Source organism: Paroedura picta, chromosome 3, assembly GCF_049243985.1.
Source record: "Paroedura picta isolate Pp20150507F chromosome 3, Ppicta_v3.0, whole genome shotgun sequence".
Classification (NCBI taxonomy): domain Eukaryota; kingdom Metazoa; phylum Chordata; class Lepidosauria; order Squamata; family Gekkonidae; genus Paroedura; species Paroedura picta.
In genome coordinates, this window is record NC_135371.1 from 73,868,696 (window position 1) to 73,887,487 (window position 18,792).

At 42.7% G+C, this 18,792-nt stretch overlaps 1 protein-coding gene and 1 long non-coding RNA gene across 9 annotated transcripts in view; one reads left to right on the forward strand and one right to left on the reverse strand.

The window, feature by feature from the left end:
* LOC143832261 (uncharacterized) overlaps positions 1 to 2,943 on the reverse strand; it is a 61,592-nt gene extending 58,649 nt beyond the window's left edge. The window contains exons 1-2 of the long non-coding RNA XR_013229164.1: positions 2,804 to 2,943; positions 1,131 to 1,256 (exon numbers count right to left, since the gene is read on the reverse strand). This is a non-coding gene — a long non-coding RNA (uncharacterized LOC143832261). The remainder of the gene's footprint in view (positions 1 to 1,130; positions 1,257 to 2,803) is intronic.
* ADAM19 (ADAM metallopeptidase domain 19) overlaps positions 1 to 18,792 on the forward strand; it is a 166,327-nt gene that overhangs the window by 131,805 nt on the left and 15,730 nt on the right. For 7 of the 8 annotated variants that reach the window (XM_077326407.1, XM_077326405.1, XM_077326402.1 and 4 more), the window contains 4 exons: positions 2,014 to 2,209; positions 13,809 to 13,917; positions 14,961 to 15,165; positions 15,928 to 16,008. In XM_077326407.1, the coding sequence (XP_077182522.1) occupies positions 2,014 to 2,209; positions 13,809 to 13,917; positions 14,961 to 15,165; positions 15,928 to 16,008 (591 nt within the window). Of the gene's footprint in view, positions 1 to 2,013; positions 2,210 to 13,808; positions 13,918 to 14,960; positions 15,166 to 15,927; positions 16,009 to 18,792 lie in introns of those variants that run through there. The other variant, XM_077326408.1, reaches the window with a different exon arrangement.

Consider the following 18,792-nt stretch of genomic DNA (forward strand, 5'->3'; position numbering starts at 1 on the left):
GCTGGCAAACACATAGAAGTAAACACTTCATTTTCAATTAAAGATTTGTACTCAGTCTCCATTGCCTGAACCCAGGCCTCTCTCTCAGACTTGTCCAGAGACATGACTGCTTCATAATTCTCCGGTTCAGCATAGACGTTATTAATATAACCGTACCTCTGAGGTGGTTTTCCTTTTGTGGTACGCTCTGACACCCTAGGAATCACTCTTTCACCTCCTTCTGCTTGAGCAGAATCTTGCCTGTCAGCAGGAGACGAGGGAGTAGCCTCTTGCTTGCTTTGAGAAGGGGACATGATAGCCCTCTTTAAGTATTTGAAAGGTTGTCACTTGGAGGAGGGCAGGATGCTGTTTCCGTTGGCTACAGAGGAGAGGACATGCAGTAATGGGTTTAAACTACAAGTACAACGATATAGGCTAGATATCAGGAAAAAAAGTTTCACAGTCAGAGTAGTTCAGCAGTGGAATAGGCTGCCTAAGGAGGTGGTGAGCTCCCCTTCCAACTCTATGATTCTATGATTCATACCCATGCCCATGTCACCACAACCCCCCACCCCCACCCCGCACAATATACAAATTCAATCTCCTGCCCTTACAGACTGGATAACTCCTACCCTTCTCAATGCCAAGCTCTCTCTATCTTAATCACTGTCTTCCTTTCTACCTCCCCCTCTCTTTGCTATTCCCCCCCTTGCTAGAAGAGTTGTTTCTTATATGCTGCTTTTCTCTACCTGAAGGAGTCTCAAAGCGCCTTATAGTCACCTTTCCTCTCCTCTCCCCACAACAGACACCCTGTGAGGTCAGTGAGGCTGAGAGAGCCCTGATATCACTGCTCTGTCAGAACAGCTTTATCAGCACCATGACGAGCCCAAGGTCACCCAGCTGGCTGCATGTGGGGGAGTTCAGAATCAATCCTGACTGGCCATATTAGAAGTCTGCACTCCTAACCACTACACCAAACTATATATATACAAACACTACAGAATCATAGAGTTGAAGGGACCTCCTGGGTCATCTAGACCAACCCCCTACACTATACAGGACACTCACAACCCTATCGCTCATCCACTCTTACCTTCCAGATACTATATAAATATATATACAATATAAGTGCCCTTTCCATGAAAACTGACCTGTTAATTTCTCTGCTTGGCCTGGTACTTTCCTACGGTGGCAGCAACTCTCCAGTGTCTCAGGTTGTTTCCCATCTTGTTGGTTCAGACCTTTCTTTTTCTTTTTTCTGTTGTTGTTTTTTTAAACTGGAAATATCAAATATGGAACTTGGAAAGTTTTGTATAGCAAGCAAGTGTTCTTCCACTGAGTGTAGAGGTCAAGGTGCAGACAGTATGAGAACAGAATAGCAGAGCACCCTCTAACTCTGGAAGAGCAGCCAAGATAAGGTTAGAGGGGTTGAGGATTTTATTTTAATGGAAGAAGGAAGAAGGGGAGAACTGCAAATGAGATGAGTTATCAAATGATTGGGAGCCTAAACTGAAAGAAGGTGCTTTTTATCGAACACTTCTGGCAGTAGCACTTTTCCACAATGTTTTGAGAACCTACATTGCATAGCCTCCATGTTATAGAATCATAGAATCATAGAATCATAGAGTTGGAAGGGGCCATACAGGCCATCTAGTCCAACCCCCTGCTCAACGCAGGATCAGCCCAAAGCATCCTAAAGCATCCAAGAAAAGTGTGTATCCAACCTTTGCTTGAAGACTGCCAGTGAGGGGGAGCTCACCACCTCCTTAGGCAGCCAATTCCATTGCTGAACTACTCTAACTGTGAAAATTCTTTTCCTGATATCTAGCCTATATCATTGTAGTTTAAACCCATTACTGTGTGTCCTTTCCTCTGCAGCCAATGCGAACAGCATCCTGCCCTCCTCCAAGTGACAACCTTTCAAATACTTAAAGAGGGCTGTCGTGTCCCCTCTCAACCTCCTTTTCTCCAGGCTGAGAAAAGTGTTAGTTCCAGGGTTGAACTAATCATATTAATTTATTCTCCTTTCTTTAGTTGATTTCTCCAGGGACTCTTTGCAGAGAGCTATCTAGACCCTGTGATCTACCAGAATATTGTACGGGCAAATCACCATTCTGCCCTGCAAACGTCTACCAATTGGATGGTACCCCATGTGCCAAAGGGAGAGCCTATTGCTACAGTGGAATGTGCCTCACATATGAACAGCAGTGCTTGCAGCTCTGGGGAAATGGTAAGGAAGCTTTCCTCAAATAAGGGCATGTGCCAGACTGAGGCCTTTCTGTCATCTAAACTGGGGAAAGGCGGCAGCAGCTTCTTCTCAGTAAAATATATTGAGCAAAAGGACTGTAATGTGGAGGAGGGGTTGACCAGTGAGGACTCTCCTCAAGGTCCTCTGAAAGCTGTGTGTGGGCTGTTGCTAATTAGTCTCTAATTAGTGGGCAGCAGGGCTGGGGAAATATCGCTAAAGTTCCCTACACCTATTCCGGCATTGGAATCCAGTAAACCGATCCGCGAGTTTTTTTTAACTCTGGATCTTTTGGTCTCATGGTTTTGGAGCCAAGGAAACGCCTACCCTCCGTGCTTGTATTGCTACTGTTTCTTCTTCTCTTCAAGAACTGATTTCTGATTGGGAGTAAGTGTCGCAGGCTCGGTGGAAGCTTACTTTTAATTCCCCCCCACCTTACCCCCCCTCCCATCGGTGAATAAATGAACTTCTGTCTCAAGCTCTGGGTTAAACATCAGAGATTTATTGCTGAGACTACTCCCTCTATACTTCGCTATCTAAATACTAGCAGACCATGAACGAAGGCTTTGTTTACCTTACCGGAGATCTGAGGTGATAGCTTTGCGAGTGTTGTGAGAGTGTGGCTTTCTTTTCCAACTCTCGGAAGACAAGAAGGGTGCAGAGAGTCAGGAAACCAAAAGGAAGCTGTTTTGAGTCTTGTGACTCTGGTGCTGAACACCCAGATCCACCAACAAGTGTTCTGCAGTGCTGATGGCAATTCTAAAGCCTAGAGAGTCAGGAAACTAAAAGAAAGTAGCTCTGAGCCTGGTGATTTTAGAGCTGTATATCAGGAAGCTATTTTTTTTAAGTTGTTTGTTTTCCATCACTCATTTGAGCCTATCAGTTTTGTTTTTTCTGACTTTTCTCAAGTTTGGATTATAAAACGGGGCAGTCAGGCATTTTGAAGTCCTCGGACAAATGCTTGGAGTAAGAAGCCCAGCTAACCAGCTAACATTTCTACAGGTCTGTGGCAAGGCAGGGGGCAGCACCAGCTTGTTTTTTTTTTTTTTGCGTGTGTGTTTTTTCTGAACTTTGATGGCATTGGCAACATATTGACCATAGTTAATACTGAACAAGCTTATTAGACAATCATAAAACTGAAATATATTTTTAGAATTGTTGTTTCTTAATGTTAAATTTTATACTGGTTGCACTTAGGCTTATTAATGATTTGGTTCAATCCTATCATTTAAGGGAAATAATAATAATATGGTCTGATATAACTGATATTGAATAACATATACAACTAGTATTAAAGCCCATTTGTAAAAATGGGCTGATGAGGGGCAGGGCAGAGTGACATAGAGGCTCGGGCGGCCGCTCCCCCCGGTCGCAGCGAGTGGGGGGAAAGGTCGGCATGAGCGGCAGCGCAGCAGCGGGCGGAATGGCGCAGGCCTGGAGCTCCATGCATCCATGGTGGAGGGGGCTCAACGGTGGCTGCAACCTGCATGGTTGCAGTCACCATGGGGGTGAAGGCCACGGCGCCTCCAGCGACCAGAGGCATTAGGTGTCCAGGGGGGTGAAGCGGACAATGGTGAGTAGGGGCCCGGGCAAAGGGCAGGCAGGGCTACAAAAGGACAGGCAGGGTTAGCGTTGGAAGCGCGCGGCTGGGCAGGCAGGCTGTGGGCATGCAGCCAAGGTGGAGGGGTGGGTGGCGGGGAAAGGCGACGGGTGGGGAATCAAGTCGGCCGGGGCAGGAAAGGAGCAGTGCCGCCGCATTGAAGACACGGCATCCCTGGGCCTTTCCCTAGGGGGAGGAGAAGCCGACCAGAGTACTCACCGCATTGGAAGCCTTCTCCGTCTGTGCGGCGACTCCCCGGCTGCCCCAGGCGAGGCTGGGCCAACCAGCCAATGGTCCTGGAGTTACACTCAGAGGGCCCAATCAGGAGCCACTTTGCAGCTCCTGATTGGGCCCTCTGAGTTTTTATCATGGACAGGGCCTGCTCATTCTTTTCCCCTTTAGCCCTTACTGCTTTATTTTATCTGCTCCACAGGAGCGGTTAAAGATAGCTGGACTGCTGGTTATTTAATGTCAGTCAAACTAAGGCATTTTAAAAAATCACCAAAGAAAAAGTCTCTCTCAGAAACATTAGCTTCACTGAAGCAGAAGAAATATATGGCTTATGCAAAACAAAATCCTAAAAAAAACAAGAAAGATGAGGAGGAGGATGAAGAGGAAGCTACAGACCTGAACAAAATAATGCGTCTTCTAGATAAACATATGAGAGCAGTGGATGAAGGTTTGCATAAAGAAATCATTGATGTTAAGAGGGACGTGGCAGACGTGAAAAAAGAGGTCATTGACTCTAAGAAAGAACTTTCTGATTGATAACATACATAAATCTGTGGATTCTAATACTAAACAAATTGAGGAAGACCGGAACAAGGTACAAAAGGTGGAAGCAGAATTTTGGAATATAAGGAGTGGAAGCTGGAAGCTGAAGGAAAATTTGAAGCCTTGGAAACCCAAAACAGGATAAGAAATATCAGGATTAAAGGCATGGCTGAACATATAGGTAAACTGGACTTGCGTCAAGATATAACAGCGGTGCTAGAAGACTACCTTCCAGATGAAACCATCCGAATTGAGAAGGCACAAAGGATCTATTCAAGAGCAGCAGCTTGCAAAAAAATTCCAAGGGATATTTTGGTCTCTTTTCATAGCAAGTCTGTGAGAGATGAGGTCTTGGAGAAAAATTGTGATACTCCTTTTACTATTGAAGGTCAAGAAGCTAAGCTATTTCAAGATCTTCCTGCCGAGATACTTCATAAAAGAGCCCAATTCCCCTTCTTACACCAAATTTTGCTGAGAAAGGAGATTAGATATTATTGGAGAATACCTTTTGCTTTGGAAGTTTTGTTACCAACTGGAAGGAAAGTTATAAAAACCCTTCAGCAAGCCCAAGAGCTTGCAGACCAACTGTCTAAGGAACCTTCAGTACAACCTCCAAAACCAATTCAAGTACCAGCAGAACATCCAGGTGCATCTGCACCAGAGCAGCAACCAGGTCCATCGGCTCCATAGCTTATAGATAAACAACACCCTGGGTCCCAAAATGGAGAAGCTAAAGATTCTGTTACTTAATGTCAATGGTTTGAATGCTCCAACTAAGAGATCTAATTTTTTTAACCAGCTTATTAAATCAAAAGCAGATATTATTTGCCTTCAAGAGACTCACATTAAACAAGCACATTCTAAAGTTCTAATCTTCAAAAACCTCGACAAGGAATATATAGCATTGGCCAAAGAAAAAAAAGGAGGAGTATATATTGTACATCCTAATATCACAGCAGACTCTGAAGGGCGTTTTATTGTACTCATCCTCAGGCTGCCAGATGGTAAAGACTGACTTTAATTAATATCTACGCCCCTAATAATGCGAAAGACAAATTCTACGACACATTTTTTCAAAACCATGTTGAGCTCTTGGACTCTGAACTTTTTTTGATTGATGATTTCAATGCAGTAACGGATCCAAACTTGGATAAAATGCATAAAAGATAAGGGGTCAGACTACCAAAGAAAGCTCTCAGTTTTTTTAATCAACTTTTATTGGTAGACATTTGGAGAATACAACATCCTAATAAAATATAATATACTTTCTATTCTCAGAGCCATGATTCTCATTCAAGAATAGACCAATGTTGGTTATCGAAGTCTCTGGTGCCGATTGTCAGAGATTCACATATTTTGCCTAATACTTTTACTGACCTTAATCCATTGGAAATAAATTTGAACTATCAGATAAATGGTATGAGAAGATGGAGAATGAATAATTATTTGCTGGAAGATAAATCAAGAGTGCAAGAATGTGAAAAGGAGCTTTTTGAATTCTTTCAAACAAACTTGACTTCAGAGGTTCTAATTTCTGTGGTATGGGACACAAGTAAAGCCTACACGAGAGGTGTATTAATTCAGCAAAATAATAAGATAAAAAGAAAGAAAACTAAGGATCTTAAAGACATTCAGGAGCAAATACAACAGCTTGAATATATTCACCAGGCAAAACCTTCTAAGAAAACCTGGAAACAGGTCTTAGCCCTCAGAGTTAAACCGGACTTGATTGAAACAGAAGAAATGAGGAGGAAGTAAGATTTTTTGAAGCAAAAACATTTTGAACATGCAGATAAACCTGGTAAGTGGCTTGCATTAAGGATACAACAACGTTCGCAAAAGAATTCTATTTCAAAAATACATCATAATGGGAAAGACTTTTTTAAAGAAAAGGATATTTAAGCAAAACTGGTGAATTTCTTCCAGACTGTCTATCATTCAGAGGATACAGCTAGCTGGGAAGAAAATCTTAAGTACTTGGTTGATATACCCCTAAAGAAATTTACTGAACAACATCGGACCATTTTGAATAATAAAATAATAACACAAGAAATAAATGATGCAATTTTATCAATGAAATCTTCAAAGGCACCAGGTCCTGATGGCTTACTAGCAGAATACTATACAGCTCTGAATCATGTTGTGACTCCCATTTTGTTACAGGTCATGGATCAAATCACAGAATCTTCAGACAAGGAAATTCCAACTTCATGGGAACAAGCTTCAATTACGCTTATACCAAAAGAAGGGATGGATTTATCATTACTACAATCTTACAGACCAGTTTCACTTCTGAATGTAGATTATAAAATTTTTGTCAAAATTTTGACAGAAAGATTAAAAAGGTGTATTTCAGAGGTGGTGCATGAGGATCAAACAGGCTTTATGCCCAAAAGACTCATGAGAAACAATATATGTTTGATCATAAATGCTATGGACTATGTTTAGAGAACACAACAACAAGCGGCTTTTATTTTTCTAGACGCAGAGAAAGCATTTGATAATGTTCAGTGAAATTTTTTGTTTGCTATTTTACATACTTTGAACTATGGAGAAAGATTTTTGGAAATAATTTAAAAAAATTATTTGAAACAAGAAGCGAGACTTTTGGTGATCTTTTGCTAATGGTGCAAAAGATCCAAATTGAAAAAGGCACTAGACAAGGCTGTCTACTGTCTCCATTATTATTTAATTTGGTCTTAGAGTCTATCTTGACAAACATACAAAATATGGAGTCGATTCCTGGAATTTGTTTAGAAGGTCAAGTTTTCAAGACAAGGAGTTATGCAGATTATGTGACTTTAATGCTTTCTAATCCGGGCTTGTCAATTCCTTCTTTATTTAACTTGTTAACTGACTTTAGTAAACATGCTGGATTTAAAATTAATCAATCGAAAACTAAAATTTGGCTCTATGGTGTTTCAGAACAATTGGAGGAATATATAAAGGAAGAAAGTGGCTGTGAGGTCAATCCTAAATCAATTAAATATCTTGGTGTGGTATTGGAAAAAGAATTAACAAATCTGTTTGACAATAACTATATTTCTACATGGAATAAAATTCAAGCCAAATTATCATAGAATCATAGAATCATAGAATCATAGAGTTGGAAGGGGCCATACAGGCCATCTAGTCCAACCCCCTGCTCAACGCAGGATCAGCCCTAAGCATCCTAAAGCATCCAAGAAAAGTGTGTATCCAAGCTTTGCTTGAAGACTGCCAGTGAGGGTGAGCTCACCACCTTCTTAGGCAGCCTATTCCACTGCTGAACTACTCTGACTGTGAAACTTTTTTTCCTGATATCTAGCCTATATCGTTGTACTTGTAGTTTAAACCCAATACTTTTTCCTCTGCAGCCAATGGGAACAGCATCCTGCCCTCCTCCAAATGACGACCTTTCAAATACTTAAAGAGGGCTATCATGTCCTCTCTCAACCTCCTTTTCTCCAGGCTGAACATTTCCAAGTCCCTCAACCTATCTTCATAGGGCTTGGTCCCTTGGCCCCAGATCATCAGACTGGTCTAAGTTGAACCTCTCTTGGCTTGCCCATATGGCAATAATCCAAATGAGTGTCTTACCAAAGCTAAATTTTTTGTTTCAGGTTGTGCCATTACCATTGAAAGACAAGACTTTACATAAATGGCAATCTGTCCTAAATAAATTTATATGGAACAATAAAATACCCAGAATCGCTTTCAGAATGCTTCAGAAGATGAGAAAACTAGAGGAGGTCAGAATGTGCCTAATGTCAAGCTCTATCTTCATGCCGCAGCCTTAGTATGGATTGCAGATTGGATTATTGATCCCAATAAACAAGATTGGATGTTTGAATATTCTGGCCTAAATGAAGGACTTCATGGTTTCTTTGGCCAATTGGAAAAGCACAACAAAAGCCTGAATTAAATTTCTGAGCCAAAAATCTAATGATTATATGGAAGAAAAACAAATCAAAAATAACCTCAAAATCTTCATTGCTAAAGTCCCCGGTAGAGGCGTACTTTGACAAACTTAGACAATCACGTATAGGATGTCTTAGATATAAAGATCTGTTAACCACTGCAGGGAAATTTAAGGACTTGGACACACTTAGCAAACAAGGTGCTAATATAGACTGGATGGGACTTCAGCAACTTCTGTCTATATACAAATCTGAATTTCAGTATCAGATCGGTACTGGCCCGACTTTGTCAGAATTTTTTTATCCTCAATGAAACCACATTTACAAGGCCAGATATATAGAGTATTATTGAAATTTGACACTGAGTCTGAACAGGTTAAAAATTGTATGGTGAAATGGATGTTAAATCTGGGCCGAAATACTTCAGTGGAGGGAATCAATGTGGAAAAATACAGCAAAACGTACAAAGAGTCAGCAATTAAAAGAGAATTGGTTCAAAATGTTTTATAGGTGGTATGTAATCCCTATTAGGTCATATCTAAAAAAAAAAAAACATGCCTCCTGTACGCCTGGTGCACTTCAGTTGGGATAGACATAGCTGCCCATAGTGGCCCATAGTACTGTATTTTGAGTGGAAATGTTGGGGGGTTGTCTTATACGCCCAGTCGTCTTATACACCGGCAAATACGGTATTAATATTTATCCAGATAGGTATAGGTATTAACAAATATGTTAATAGGGTGAACGGACTTGTTACGGACTTGTTATCTTTTGTTCTTTCTTCTTTCTATTATTCTCTCTTTTAAATAAAATAAAGGCTGGAGTTATCCAGCAATAAAAAAAAAGACTGTAATGTTTGTTGTGGTTGTTCATTGTATGTATCATCTTTATTTTCCTACATTGTCTTATGCACTTTCTGCATTATACTCTTTCAGTGCCAGCCAGTTTGGTGTAGTGGTTAGGAGTGCGGACTTCTAATCTGGCATGCCGGGTTCGATTCTGCGCTCCCCCACATGCAACCAGCTGGGTGACCTTGGGCTCGCCACGGCACTGATAAAACTGTTCTGACCGGGCAGTGATATCAGGGCTCTCTCAGCCTCACCCACCTCACAGGGTGTCTGTTGTGGGGAGAGGAATGGGAAGGCGACTGTAAGCCACTTTGAGCCTCCTTCGGGTAGGGAAAAGCGGCATATAAGTACCAACACTTCTTCTTCTTCTTCTTCCTAAGCTTTTTTGTTTCTTGGTATTGTTTTCCAAGTCTGTCATCCTGCTACTACTGCATTGTTTATTGGCTGTATTTTTTAAATTGATTTTCACATTTTTGCAATCTACCTTATGTCTCAGTGAGAAACATAAACTATAGATGTAGTTAACAACAACAACAACAACAATAAATGATTAAAATGGTGGAGCAAGACATGATGTAGCTTTGGGCTAGTCCCTCCAGTCAAAGTCTGCCGTGACCATTAGGCATGCAAATCCATTTTGGATTTGGCCCAAATTAATTTGGGCCGAATCTGAAGCACCCTTCCCTGGCTCGTATTCAGCCAAATCAATTTGGCTGAATCCAAAACAATTTGGCACCATTAAAGTCAATGGCACCATTAAAGTCAATGGGGAATTTCCCCTTTCTATCTATTCTGTGGTCTGGAGAGAGGGGGGGGTTGAGATAGATGCACCAAATTTCCCATGTAGCTGCAGGAGCATCTCCTCAAAAGAATCCGCAAGTTTCAATAGACAACCTATGAGGGATGTGGGGCTGTGAGACGTCTGAAAGAACTGGGAATGGGCTGCAGTGACCCAGCAGGCTTCAGGTGTCTCAAAGCAGTTTCCAATCGCCTTCCCTTCCTCTCCCCATAGCAGACTCACCGTGAGGGTGGTGGGGTAGAGAGCCTCACTTGGAAGATGGCAACCCTAAGAGGAGGTCCCTCTGTTCACAGCAGTCTTGACCTTAGTCAGGTTTATGCACACCTAGGTAGTCTGGAATTCCAGAAGATGAATCTACACCAATCTGGCAACCTTACCTCCTCTCTGCAATGTTTTCTTGACTTAAAATAGGTCAGGGGTGCTCGGTACCTGTGGGGGAATTACACACTTTGGAGGCCCCACTTTCAGACTTCAATGAATATGTTCAGACCAGGGACAGCCAACCTCCATGTGTGGGTCTGAGATTCCTGCTCATCTCCAGTTGGGGTCCAAGAATCCCCTGGAAATACAGCTCATCTATAGGCAGTTAGGATGAAGGGAAAGCTCTCTCCCCTCACATGCATCCCCTCAAAAGGGATGCACATGGCCCCAGAATCCACTTGGTTGCTTGGCTGGTGATGTCTGCCCTTTTGAAGCCTCAGATCTACTGCTGCATAGAATCATATCTGTAAACCGCTCCGCGGTTATAAATAAAAGAGTAAGGGCAAGTTGGGAGGAGTTAGGGTGGGCTCTGTCCGGGATAAAAACTCGGAGAGGTGAATCAGGAGCCGCAAAGCGGCTCCTGATTTGGCTCTATGAATGTCAATCCTGGACCAAGGAGACAAATGGGAGGAGTGCAAAGCGCGCCTCCCCATTGCCTCCTTGGCCGCCATACACAACGCTTCGTTGCGGGGAAAGGAGCAGGGAAGGCGCATCGAAGACATGGCGGCCCTGCTCCTTTCCAGCCACACACTCTCCCAACTTGCCGGGAAAGGAGCAGGGATACAGCGTCGAAGACATGGCGGCCCTGGTCCTTTCCAGCCGCACGCCCTCAACACTTCGACGGGGAGCCGGGCAGCAATGCCACGGTCCCAGGATGCCTTCTGCCTCCCACCTACCCGCCGCCAACCTCCAGGACCCTGCCGCCGAAAGAGGAAGAAGCTCGCCCACTGCCCGCTCTCAACGCCGCCCGCCGGTGATACCCCCTCTCCCTTCCCTCACTACCCTCCCAACATCTCCCCCTTCACCGACTCCCCCGCGCTTCCCCCCTAAACCCTACCCCCCACACCACCCTGAGCCCCGCCACCCACCCACACACACTCAGACAAGACCTTACCCCTCGGAGACCGGCCCCTTCTTCCCCGGCATGCTGCGAGCTGCGGCAAAGGCGCTGTCTGCACGCCTCCAAGCAGCCGCCGACCCAGCATCCCCGCGCCTCGCTGACGCTATCAAGCCTCCACCGCAGAACACAGGTAGGCCGCAAGATGACCAGAAGCCTGGCCCGCCGGAAGCCTTCCGCACTACACTCTGGGGACGAGGATGCCTTCTTCTGCAACCCATGCCGGCCCCGGGTGCGCAGAAGCCTTTCGACCTCGGCCCTGGGGGGGGGAACCTCTAGCGCCTATTTTATTTAAAGATAAAATGGGCTTTAAATCTAGTAGAATCATAGAATAATACAGTTGGAAGGGACCTAGTCCAACCCCCTGCACTATGCAGGACACTCACATCCCAATCGCTCATCTACTGTAACCTGCCACCCCTTTGCCTTCACAGAATCAGGCTCTCCATCAGATGGCTATCTAGCTTCAGTTAAAAATTTCTAAAGATGGAGAACCCACCACCTCCCGAGGAAGCCTGTTCCACTGAGAAACCGCTCTGTCAGGAAATTCTTCCTGATGTTTAGACAGAATTTCTTTTGAATTAATTTCATGCCATTGGTTCTGGTCCATCCCTTCGGGGCATATTGAGCTTTAACTTTTCTAACACCGTCCCTACAATTATTGGTTATTTGTTTATACTCATCCTTGGTAATAAGGCCTTGGTAATAAGCCTGTTCCACTCTGTCAGAAACTTCTTCCGGATGTTTAGATTTCTTTTGAATTAATTTCATCCCGTTTGTTCTGGTCAGTCCCTCTGGGGCAAGAGAGAACAATTCTGCTCCATCTTCCATATGGCACCTTTTAAAATACTTGAAAATGGTTATCAGATCCCCTCTCAGTCATCTCCTCTCCAGAGTAAACAGACCAAGCCTCCCCAACCTTTCTTCATATGTCTCCAAAACCCTCACCATCTTTGTTGCCCTCCTCTGGACACGTTCCAATTTGTCAACATCCTTCTTCAACTGGGGTGCCCAAAACTGAACACAGTACTCCAAGTGAGGCTGAACCAGAGCAGAGTAAAGCGGTACCATCACCTCCTGTGATCTGGACACAATACTCTGTTTGATACAACCCCAAATTCCTTTTGCCTTTTTAGGCACTGAGTCACACTGCTGACTCATGTTCAATGTATGGTCTACTAAGACTCCTAGATCCTTTTTGCACATGCTACTACTAAGACCAGTCTCCCGCATCTTATATTGGTGTATTTGGTCTTTCCTACCTAAATGCAGAACTTTACATTTGTCCCTACTGAACTTAATTTTAATCATTTTAGCCCACTTCTCAAGCCTATCAAGATCATCTTGTATACTGTTCCTGTCTTCAGTTGTGTTTGCTACCCCTCCCAGTTTTGTATCGCCTGCAAATTTAGTAAGTATCCATTCTAATCCCTCATCCAAATCATTTATAAATATGTTGAACAACACAGGCCTCAGGACAGATCCTTGGGGTAATCCACTTGTCACTGTTTTCCAAGAAGATGCTGAACCGTTAACAAGTACCCTCTGGTTTTGCACCTTCCTATTGGGCCCTCACCCGGACCAGCCCCGCCCACTGTCCACCCACTTAGCCCTTAACCAAATATGTATACCGCTCCTTGAGCGGTTTAAATATGATTCCTTCTGTGGTCTAGATAAAGCTCGCTTCTGAATTAGACTTCTATAATTTTCCTTTGAACTTTGGTGCAGTTTCCCCCTCCACCAAGGTAGGACCATATGCTACTTGTTACAGTGTCACAGTGGTTAGAGGAAGAGGTGATAAGGTCAACCACAAGAGAAGAGTCAGGTCAGAAGGACTGCAGAAGCAATGAATGCTGTACATGCTTCTCTCAATGGAGATTAGATATACTTTTAGGTGTAGAAATGCATCATATATATTTTATTCCTACTCTTTTTAAAAAAAAAATCACTTATTTAAGATCTCTTTTCTTCACAACCAATAGGGCTAGACTCTTTTTTATAAAATGGAACATTTTATACCCCTCCAGGTTTTCATGTCAAGAAAAGTGAATTACATGTGAACCCCAAGAAGTGTAGTCCCTGTTGTTAATGGTCTTCATACTAGCCCATCTCACAGCAATGCCCAGTGCTATTGATGTTTTATCCTGGGAGGGGGATTTTTGTTCTCTTTTGAAGAAGATATTGATGGCTTCCCATCAAACACTGTAGACAAACGTAGTTGGGTAATAGATTTGGATAAGCTGCCATCTTCCATGCAAATCAGTCACATAAATCTCTTCTATCCAGGAGCGCAGCCAGCCCCTGACACCTGCTTTGAGAGAGTTAATGCTGCTGGAGATCCCTATGGGAACTGTGGGAAGGATGTCAATGGCAGATACAAGAAGTGTGAGACAAGGTGGAGTACAGATCAGCTGTTCTGGGATGAATGCACTTGTGTTATCAAAAGCTGAAACTTGAAAAATTATTCAAATCTTTTATATGAGCTACAGATTAATTTTTGTCATTTGGTAATTCTGTTACATTTTTAACAAGACACTATAAACGACAGTGATTGTAAACATATTAATTCTTGTCAGGAAAGCAGAAAAAAACATTATTCTTAGCATTTCCTCAGAATATACTTCTGCTACTCTTGCGGGTGTGCAGTTCACTTCACCACTAGGCAGAATAGCAGAATAATTGAGTAGAAAAATCATGAGCAAGTACCCAGTCCACCATGTGATATGACAAACTAGGGTATGTGTTCAAGAGTAGGTCTGCTACTTGGAATGCAACACTTCCTGGCTAGCAAATAGAGTCACCATTCTCCATGTGGTGTCTGGAACTGCAGCTGGTCTACGGAGATCAGTTCTGCTGGAGGAAATGGCTGCTTTGGAAGGTGGACTATGCCATTATAACCCTCTGAGCCCCCACCCCCACCCCACCTTCTCCAGGCTCTACCCCTCCCTCCCAATCTTCAGGAATTTTCCAACCCAGAGCTGGCAATCCTACCCCGAAATGTTACTCTGATAACAGGATAACATTTGTAACCATCTCATGCTGAGTCAGACTGTGGGTCTATGTAGTTCAGTGATATTTACTCTAACTAGTAGCAGCTCTCTAGAGTCTATTACATTAAATATTCTATAGGTCAAAAACAATGCCAAAAATGTAATGGGAAGTCACTGCAGACATGTGCTTCTAAATTCTTTCTTGTGTTGTGAGTTGGACTGCCACCTATTTTATCCACTGAACTTTCCAGGTGGGCATCCCCTGACAGCATGTTTCTGTCATCTACCCTTCAGGTTCAGTAGCATAAGTAATAATTATGTTCTTTACAGTTCTAAGTCTCAAGCCCATAACTGCTTATCTTGTAGCATGTAAATTTCATCTTGTCTAAGAGAAACAGAAGCTTTACTGATCAGGCTCTGATTACTGAACCCTTTCTTCTCTTTTCAGAGATGCTAAGTGTGGGAAGATTCAATGTCAAAGCTCTGCATCAAAGCCTTTGGAGTTCAATGCTGTTGCAATCGATACAACTATCACATTGAATGGAAGGAAAATCCGCTGTCGTGGAACTCATGTGTATCGAAATGAAGAGGAAGTAGGGGATATGTTGGATCCAGGTCTTGTGATGGCAGGAACTAAGTGTGGTGACAGTCATGTAAGTGCAGTTTCACTATTCCACTCTGGAATGAACTTTGATCACTATTCTTCAACATGATGAAGTTCTGTTATTTTATGCAGCTTGGGAGGGGGCAAGAAAATGGAACTGTCTTCCGTGGGTATTGTTGGAGATGATGCAGCTTAGTTGAGGAGATGATATTTTACCTTCAAGCCTCTTTTTGCTGTACAAGGCTTCTCTCTCATGGTTATATCCCAACAAGGAAAAACTTTGAAGCTTCTGGATAAGTTTTAAGGTTTTGGTTCTCACCTTCAAGGCCATGCATGGCCTGGGCCACACATATCTGAGGGACCACTTGACTTCTTATGCCCCCCGCAGGGCTCTTTGCTCTGCGGTTTTGAATTGGCTGAATCAGTTGGTTGTCCCTGGACCCTGGGAAGTATGCCTGGCCTCAACCAGGGCCAGGGCCTTTTTGGTCCTGGCCCCATCCTGGAGGAATGAGCTCCCAGAAGAGCTGAGGGCCCTGATAGGATAGGGACCTTTTGGTCAATTTTATGCAAGCAACAATAATGTTTTAAATAACAAAATATTAATTAGTTGCTGGCATTCCTCCACTACCTAATGATTGCTGTTACTCTTGGGAGCCATTTCCAAAAACAGTTTCCAAATGCTGTTTCTGGAATGGCTGCTGAGGTTAGCAAGGAACTTGAGTCCTTCTCAGGCAGGGGCAGTGTAGTGTCACAGTTCTGCATTTCATATTCTATGTTACCTTTATCTTCAGTCTTTTTCTTCCTGTTATAGATTTGCTTTGAAGGACACTGTCAGAATACCTCCTTCTTAGATACTGGAGGAGACTGCGAGAGGAAATGCAATGGTCAGGGAGTAAGTAACTTTTTATAAATTTCTGGCTTCTAAATAAAACTCTGTGGTTTTGTGTTTGTTTGCTTGGTTCCATTGGCTTCTCCGCTCTACATTCTCTAAATCTAGATGAAGAGAATGTGAAACAGAAGATCTTGGGTAGCCAAAGAAACTCTGAGCCATAGAATGACTTCTTATTTAAGCAGATTGACTGGGTGGAGACATGTTTATGGGGCGTCAAAATCCATTTTTGCTTTGATTGGTTTGGAATATGCCCATATTGTCCAGAATGTAGATTTGATTTGAAAAACATTCTTTTTTAAAAAGGATATTCACATAAATAATGTCTAAAGGCTCGAAAGGCAGCCTGTGTATGAAATTGTCCTTTAAAAAGAAAAATATGCATTTTTATCCTTGTCTTCCTTCAAGAAGTTCAGGGCAGTATGTGAAATAAGCATAAGCAAATTGCAAGGCTGCAAGGATCTTGCGCTCAGTCATAGATATATATAACCAACAGCGACCAAAGGGCCCCTGCTCCCCACCCCCCTCAGAACACCACCTATACACTCTGGACCTGTTTGTATGTTGCAACGTTGTATTGTTTATTGGTTACACAATTATAATGTTATATGTTTACAATTATGTTATTATTGCACCGTTACCCAAATGTTTTATAAGACTGTTCCATGTATTGTTCTTTTTTTTTAATATAATTTTATTATTTATTATTATATAAAGCATTTACAGAGAAATTGAGAAGAAAAAGCGACCAGCTGATATGGTTTGCCATCTCTTTTAACATACATATTCAGTTCCCATCACATATTATTCCTAATCTAGAAATTTTTACCATTTTTCTTAGCCAAGTGATTGTTAGTACATATGAGAGTATGATCTGTTATAAGAATACATTCTGTTATTATCTTAAATGATATTAGGTCAGTCCCCTTCATAAATTGGCCCTGACCTAAGAGTTACTACTGCTGTCTTGTTAATGCCTATAAAGTATGGTTTGTCATCCTCTTTTAGCATACATATTGACATACATATTCAATTCCCATCACATGTTAATCCTGATCTAGGAGTTATTACCATCTTTCTTAGCAAAGTAGTTGTTGATACATATGAGAGTATAATCTATTATACGGATATATTCTATTATTGTCTTAGATGATATAAAGTCAGTTCCCTTCATATATTGGTCCTGTCCTAAAAGTTACTGCTGCTGTCTTTCCCACAGGAAGCCAGGAGAATACTCCATTGTTCAACTCATCCTTCAGGTGGTCGCAGAAAATGAAATTGTGTTTTTTTCCATAGTAGAGTGTTTCTGATTGTCCTTCTGTCAGGGCCAAAGAAATCTTTTACTTGATTCTTGCTTGCAGTCGCCTTTGAGTAGGCTCTGAATACTTTATCAATCTGGATCTCTTCCTCTGGTCGCACAGGAATATCTCCTGATAGCTTCCTGGTTGCTGTCGCTTTTGAATAGACTCTTTTTATTTTGCTGATCCAAATCATTTCCTGCTCTGAATAGACTTCCAGGTTTTCGGTGCTTTCCTTCCTTGAATCTGTTTTCCCAGGTTCTTCAAAGGTACTTTGGGTTTTTACATCTCTGGCTCTCTCCCCCTCCTGTTGATTAATTTCCAAACATTGAGTTTTCATTTGATTTATTATTGGCAAAGCTGTATCAGCTGCTCTCTCCGGACCGTCGGCTCTGTCCAAAAGCTCCCCCTTAATCCCACGGATTTCCTTTTCCAGCTTATTGACTGCTTTCAGTATCTTTGAGCTCCCTTCGCATAACAAATGGAAAAGCTGTGCCTTAGTTAATTTCTCCATAGTTCCAGGCAGTCACAAATTATAAACAGAAAGTCTCGTGAGGTCTCGCGGGAGAACGGGCGATCCCAAATTATCAGTTTGTCGATCTCCGTATCAAGTCAGCTACCCCACTGAACTCTCTCTTTGTTTGGTTATAATTAGCTGGGAGTCTCCCACTCGGCGAAAGAGGGAATTCACTTGTAAATTGGTTGAGGGGGGGGGGGGGAGAAGAGCTTGTGGAAAAAGAAAGGGAAGAGCCAGAAAGCTTTCAATCCTTACTGTTGTAGAGTTCAGCTTCTGTCAGCGCTCTTGTCAATCTGGTAAAAGATGGTCTGGGAAGAATGTAAGGTCAGCTGGTCGTTTCAAGCTTGTAAAGTTGTTTGCGACAAGGACGCCATCGTGACCTTGAGCACACGCCGCTATTAATCTGGGGAGTTCGGTCCCCCTACCTCCCCACGGATCTGTAAGACCCTCAGGATGCCGTTCCCGGTTCCTGGGGCGACCGGCGAGCAGATTTGCGTATCTGCTCAGGTCAGCCAGGTGCAGATAGATAGATGATAGATAGATAGATAGATAGATAGATAGATAGATAGATAGATAGATAGATAGATAGATAGATAGATAGATAGATAGATAGATAGATAGATAGATAGATAGATAGATAGATAGATAGATAGATCGATCGATCGATCGATCGATCGATCGATCGATCGATCGATCGATAGATAGATAGATAGATAGATAGATAGATAGATAGATAGATAGATAGATAGATAGATAGATAGATAGATAGATAGATAGATAGATAGATAGATAGAGGAAGAAAGAACAGTTTGAAAGCAAAGCCTGCCAGCGTATGGTGGTGGCTTCCACCTTCCTTCTCTGTGAACAGTCAGGGTTGTGAGGTTATGGTAGTTTCTGCCGAGCAGTGATGGGGCTCTCCTGCATGTCAAGTCTACCCCCCCCCCAGCCATCAGCCCACCAGAACTTTACCCA